At 46.5% G+C, this 6995-nt stretch overlaps 1 protein-coding gene across 1 annotated transcript; it reads right to left on the bottom strand.

Moving 5' to 3' along the window:
* Positions 1–1047: 1047 nt before the first annotated feature.
* Positions 1048–5649, bottom strand: LOC139746461 (uncharacterized). Its single transcript, XM_071657718.1, has one exon. The coding sequence runs from the start codon at positions 4434–4436 to the stop codon at positions 3303–3305; it is 1134 nt and encodes a 377-aa protein (XP_071513819.1). The 5' UTR covers positions 4437–5649; the 3' UTR covers positions 1048–3302.
* Between the last annotated feature and the right edge of the window lie 1346 nt (positions 5650–6995).

The following is a 6995-nucleotide window of genomic DNA, read 5'->3' as shown; positions in this document are numbered from 1 at the left end:
TGTGTGTGTGTGTGTGTGTGTGTGTGTGTGTATGTGTGTGTGTGTGTGTGTGTGTGTGTCTTTGTATCTGTCTGTGTCCACATGAGCATATACATGTAAGGTTTTAACTCTATATATACATCTATGTATGAGGGCACGATTGAACGTCTGTTTATGTACATTGATACGTGTATATCTGCGTGCATACAGTATACATAAACACATATACACGTAGATGTATGCGAGTTCTGCGTACGTATGCATGTATATATAAGCATATGTGTGTTTATCTGTATGTACATACATGTGTACGTTACTTACGTATGCACGGGTGGATGTATGCCTGTATACGCACACGTGCCTCGCTATTGGTCCACACACCATACGTTTGAGCGCCCAAAGAGCTCTTGCGCTCGCGCACACACTAGGTCAAGAAAGAGCCCGAGACGTGAGCGCTGGCGGCGTTAGGAAACCCTACAAGTGACGTCATCAGGGAGCAGCGTGGGATTGGTGGGATGGAGGAGGGGTTGAGGGAGGGAGGGAGGGAAGGGTGGTTGAGTCTCCTGGAGGAGAGGGAGGCAGTCCCCTCGCGGGTACCGTCAGAGTAGGTCCTCACCTGCTGGCGAGGTAACGTAGGGAAGGGGGGTAGCATATATGTAAGGGGTTACATTACAGGAGGGGAGGTAATGTGATGGGTAAAAGCTGGGCAACGTGAAGGGGAGTTACCTTACTGTGTGATGGGTAAATAGGTAAGGTGAAGGAAGGAATGTATGGATGAAGGGTAGTAAGGGAGTATGTGTATGTGAGGGACAATGAACAGTGGACCTGATGGTCCGTGACGAGAGACCATCTATAGCTATATGGTCTTCTATGTACTATATAGACAGGGACAGCAAAGAAAACGAAGGGGGGTTAGTGTCGTCCAGGGTCAGGAGGCAACACAAGAGGGAGGCAAATTGAGGTGGTGCATCCAAACGTTGAATTAAAGATTCACTTTTATTTACCTCAAGATATCCGAGTGGGTCGGGTGCATAATCAAACAGGTTAATGAAACACTTCTTAGTCTCCAAAGAGATGCATTTTCAGAAGCGAAGAATATCAATGACATTACGTACCATTCGTACAAAACATACATTACGTACACATATATGTAAAATGGGCACCTGTGTATACATATACGTACAAACATACATTTCGTACACATATATGTAATATGGGCACCTGTGTATACATATACGTACAAACATACATTTCGTACACATATATGTAATATGGGCACCTGTGTATACATATACGTACAAACATACATTTCGTACACATATATGTAATATGGGCACCTGTGTATACATATAAGTACAAACATACATTTCGTACACATGTATGTAATATGGGTCACATGTGTATATACATATACGTACACACGATACATTCAAAAGAGAAAAAAAATTAATTACATCATAGTTGAAACTCGTTCCCACGAGAATCTAACCTACATAACCCTTGAAGCGTTGCAGAGAATGAAGCATTTTGTCTCATAATGATCAAAACAACCCACCTCTCCCTCCATGCCTTCCTCACACACCGCTGGGTTGAACTTCCCTAGGTACAGATTTCTGGCGCGTGTTGCCCTAATTTGACAAACGAAGGCTAAAGGAATGACGGTCGCAAAAGGGGAAGGTTCTCGGAGAGTTACGTCAAAGGGGTTAAGAAATTCGTAGTCCAGGTTGTTAGGCAACAACTGGGTTAACAACAGATTTACCTTTCTTCGGTCTGGCTTTCCATCATTTTCTAATCTGTTGGGAAAATATATGTCTGTAACTGCGAGAATGTTAATTAAACAGTGATTTTGATTAAGGTTTCAACCTTCCACAGTGATTTGGAGGAGAAGCGAGGATCGTGAGACATTATTACGTAGTTGACGTTTACGTAAATGTAACTTAAAAGACATATGGACACTTCACAGTGGAACTAATTATCAAAGCCAGTGTGAACCACTTCATCCTACACGTAAGTAACATACTTAAAAAAAAGCCATCTAAGCAAATCTATAAGACGCTATTTCTTATAATCTTTCGTCTTTTGATTGTGGCTATGATGACTACCATTACTTTGATTCTCACTCTACGTAGAGAAAATTAGAGAGAACTTTCTTTAGACATTGAGAGAGAGAGAGAGAGAGAGAGAGAGAGAGACTCCATTATGAGGCGAGGGGTTAGCTGGGCGGGGAGAGGGACGTGTCCGAGAAGCCGTACAATGTAGAAATGTGTGCAGCGCTGCAGAGGCCATGGGAAGGGTCGCTTCTGCATTATTGACCCTCCCAGCCAGGGGGCGAGGCAGGCCAGGCCAGGCCAGGGCAAGAGGCAGGTAGAATGTATTTAGAGGAGAAGGAGGCTAGGGTTTAAAATGGGTCATCTGGGGAGATTAACAGAAAAAGGGGGATTGGGATGTACCCAGCGAAGGAGATGAACAGGAAAATGGGTTTTACAACACAGTCGGCTGGGGAAATCAACAGAAAAATTAGAAAACGGTGTGAGGGTGATTAGTAAATAGTCAGCGAGGGAAATGAACAAAGACATATGGTTAAGTCTAGTACTTTCATCAGCCAGGATGAGTCGAAGAATTGACTAGTGTCAGACAATGGCGTTGATCTAAGGAATCTTTAGCCAACACAGTCCTTAAAGACATCTACAAGACGTGGATCGATTATCAGCATGAAACATGACTCTATAAATAGACATAATCCATGAGACATGATTCTAAAAGTGTAGAATAAATTTCATGATATTCTTATCATCGTTTTACGATCATTTTGACTATATCAACTGGAAGGTAATCGTCCAGATGTGTAAACAAGGTGGCAGTCTAGATATAACAAGAGAGTTAATAGTAATAGACAGACAGATAGATAAAATAGAATATAAGTTTGATGTTGCTAGACATGAAATTCTTCGTTTGTTCCATCTATCTATCTATCTATCTTTAGCAACTTCGTTGAATGGGCGGATCAAATGGTCACAGCCATACACCTTCTGTTGGATATGATCTTACAGAAGAATTGGGAATCAAATCCCAGTTCCATGAGATGACCAGAGGATCGAGGAACGTTTACCAGACGAGAAAAGAACGTTTGTCATGTCACCAGAGCAGATAGGGAACGTTTACCACGTCACCAGAGCGAGACAGGAACGTTTCGCACGTCAACAGAGCGAGACAGCAACGTTTGCCACGTCACCAGAGCGAGACAGCAACGTTTACCACGTCACCAGAGCGAGACAGCAACGTTTACCACGTCACCAGAGCGAGACAGCAACGTTCACGAACCATCAGTCAAGGTAAAGGTCCAGGTACTTGACCAGGGGTTCAGGAAGACCTAGTGCACTTGTACCATGCGGCAACATCCACACCTTCTGCAGCGCCTCCCTCACGCTGTACCGCGCCCAGTGTCTGAGGGAGGGCGGTCCCCCGAGGACCCCGTCGTACAGAAGGCGTGGGTGCACCACCTCCGTGTCCCACGCCACTTGCCGCGACCCCATGGCTCGTAATAGTAGCTGGAGGACCCCAAGGGCCTCGGGAGGGTACACGATAGGGTGTTGCAAGAAACATGGACACAGCTGCCGCTCGCAGGGACATGGGGGCATCTGGCCGATCGTGGCGCGGGCGTGGGAGGACAAGCGCCTCAGAGCTTGCAGGAAAGGGCAGAGTTGCCCGCCCACCGAGGGAGCGGCGCCATTCTGCAGCAGCAGGAGAACTGCGTCCTCATCCGCCGCTTGTACGGCCACGTAGAGCGGCGTCGCCCCCTGTAGTGTGGGTAGTGGCGCTTCCACGACCGAGACTTGGTGTCCGCTCGGGTGCGGGAGAGTCAGACGCACCGCCCGGGCGTGCTCCACGAAGTACTGGAGGCGGTGTCTGGCCTGCTCCGCCGTGTCGGTGTCGCAACGCCACGAGCTCAGGAGATGGGACACTTTGGGTCCCAGGACAGCCGGGGCCACGACGCGATCCAGGCCTCCCTCACACCGGTAGAGGGCCTGCAGTAGGCGCTTCACAGCCAACGAGTCCCGGACGTTTTGCTCCACCGCGACGGCGACGGAGGCGTAGAGAACGTTGTGGAACTTCCCCAGCTTGCAGACGCCGCCGTTGCTCTCCAAATGCTGGTCGTGGTACTCGAGCGTGGCGTATATGAGAGACGCAGCGGCAGTCGGGGGATCGCTCGAAGCCTCGAACATCGGCGTGAAAGCCGCGACTAACTCATCTCGCCGCTTGCGGGAGTTGAGGCAGTCCCTGGCACACCCGGCCAGGAGATTCTCCAGCATCTTGGCTGTTATGGTGAGGCCATGGCCAGCCCCAGCACCGGCCAGGACTGCAGGCCACAGACGCTGTATGAAAGGCGCGTCTTCTCCTCCCTTCGGACCCCAGCCTAGGACAAGGCCATGTACCTCAGCTAGTGTCTTTCGAGCCATCACGAACCACGAAACTCCGCTGTAGATTTAAGACTTTCAGAGAAACCCGGAGGGAGAAGTGACCTCTAGATACATAAACGGCTCAGAATAACACTATCTTCAGCTGGAACAAAATCCTTGGGATAACTTCTATAGAATATATCATATAGCTATAACATTCACAGAAACACATTCACCAATAGATCATCATCATCCTACAAGCGATTTATGTTTTTGAATTACGAACACACACACGATCACATTGATCCAACTCCCATTGTGTGAGCGAGAGAGTGCTTCTCAACCCAGTAGGACTGACGTATGTCTAGGATGAATAACTCATTAAGACAGACAATACTTAAACCACTAAAGACTCTGTCTTAATCTTAGAACCAATAATGGTATTTGTTTACACCCTCTCTGTGAACACTACATCTGTCATTTCCAATTAATAAGAGAATAGAAAACACAGTCAGTAACCCTGAAGATTCCAGGTCTGGTTCTATGTACCTACAGAAAGTCAGTGTATGGTACATATATGTCCGTAGATCCAAAACCTTCCAGGAGCGAGTGATCACAGCTGCAAGAATTTCTTATAAATTCCTTGTTTTGTTCCAGAGTTTCCAGACGAGTAAGTCGTAAACTCCAGGAGACTTTTTACGTTTATAGAATTAAGTCACTACAAGTCCATCACTGTTAGACGCGGGATCGCCTGACTTATTTATAAACAAGAGGTTGATTTCTGTATAATCCTTCACTGGAAGCCTCGCAGCTGACTGCTGAAGTATAAGTCCTTAGTGTCACAAACGCGATTAGATTCTTTGCTACCACAACCTCATTTCCTCTTACTTTGCACAGCCACTGAATCTTTCAGACGAATCGGATCTTCTTTAATGTATTCCTATCTGCTTCAAGGCCCTGAACGAACCTCTTCGCGTCCTTGGATCTAACTTGTACTGGAGGAAGACCTTAGTTTCTCGACACTTATGGGAAATACAGACATCCTTCCTAGACAGGAACACATTCTCAGCCGTGTACACAAAAGGAAATTACTTCGTTTCACACAGATTTGCTGTGGATCTCGAGAAGGGAAGTAGTTCCTCCTGATGCAGAAGTGGTGTGGTGTTGACCAGGCGATCCTGTGGTACTGTGGTAGAAGTGTGGTAGCCCAAATGCTGATTGGCCAGACGACCCTGTGGTGCTTGCTGGTCGAGGTGTGGTAGGCCGTCGTGTTGTCAACCTAGACGACCCACTCCACTGTGTCTGGACGGAACCCACAGGGACTACACCAGGTGCCTCAAGCCCTTCAGGTGCCTAACACCCTCCCTCCATACTCGCCACCCCCCTGCCACACCCCCACAGCAACACTCTCCCCCTCCCTCTTCCTCTTGCCATGGTGATGCACCCCGGTACCCTCCCCAGCCACGCCAATTGATGACGTTAGTTCACCAATTGGTTTCAGTGGTTCAATCAATGTGTCAGAAAAGCATAGAGGTTATGAGTGCGCCACGGAGAGCATATAGCCAGCATTCCTGCGTTTCAAAGATGTAGAAATAAAAGCCGGATGACAATGAGGATCAGAGAAAACTCAGAAGAGGATCGAGTAAGCAAGGATGGATAAGATCCGAAGGCTTTCTATAAATTCACAAGGAACAAAACCTCTGTTTAAAAGCAGTTAATCACGCTGAGGAATTCACAGAAAAGTGTTTTAGGGAAGGACGTTAAAGACGAGCGAGGAATTAGATGATGAGTACAAAAGTATATTCACAATCCAGGACTCTACAGCCCCTCAGCAGCAGCAGTACGAAATGGGGACAAAGTCATGCAAAGCAGAGAAATGACAAAAGACTAATAGTTTATGACCCTATCATGTAGCCAGATACACTTGACAAAAAGCTTGTTTTCCCAGCTGTCACTCGGGGAAGGTACGTAGAGAGAGCTAAGGCAATAGATATATACACTCTAAAGCTGGGGTCTGATACGTGGTTGATGAAATTCGATCCGGAATGAATACAAGGTAATGAAGACGAGACAGAGGGAAATAAGGCTTCAGTATGAATTATATCAACCAGGGAATAAGTTACAGGAACAGGTGTGGGAGAGGGACTTGGGATTCGACACCTTTACCTACCCAGACGGCAGAGTGGAGGTGACACACTGTCTGAGGACAAGTATTAGAATTTCATTAGACGAAATAAGTAAGGAAATATTCAGTAAGCTGTTCACATCTTAGGTTGGGCCAAAACTAAATATACTTTCCCCAAGTTTGGTCACTGCACTTATAGAAGCTCAAGGATCTAATAGAGAAGGTCCAGAGGAGGACAACGAAGATGGTAAAGGAATTAAGAAAGATGAGTTACGACATGAGGTAAGAGGCTATGAATTTGTCTATCACGGAAGAGAGAAGAGAAAGGAGTGACTTGTCAATATTTGTACGAAGGTAGAATATGTTAATGAGACAGGGCCCTACGAAGGTGAAGGAACACCCGTATCGTACTGATAAATGATTACAGATAATTACACACTCACCTCAGGAAGAGGAAGGTGTCTATGAACACTGGAATAAATCTAGTTAAAGTG

Source organism: Panulirus ornatus, chromosome 65, assembly GCF_036320965.1.
Source record: "Panulirus ornatus isolate Po-2019 chromosome 65, ASM3632096v1, whole genome shotgun sequence".
NCBI classification, from domain to species: Eukaryota; Metazoa; Arthropoda; class Malacostraca; order Decapoda; family Palinuridae; genus Panulirus; species Panulirus ornatus.
Note: the sequence above shows the minus strand (reverse complement) of the source record. Positions and strands in the feature narration are given on the sequence as shown.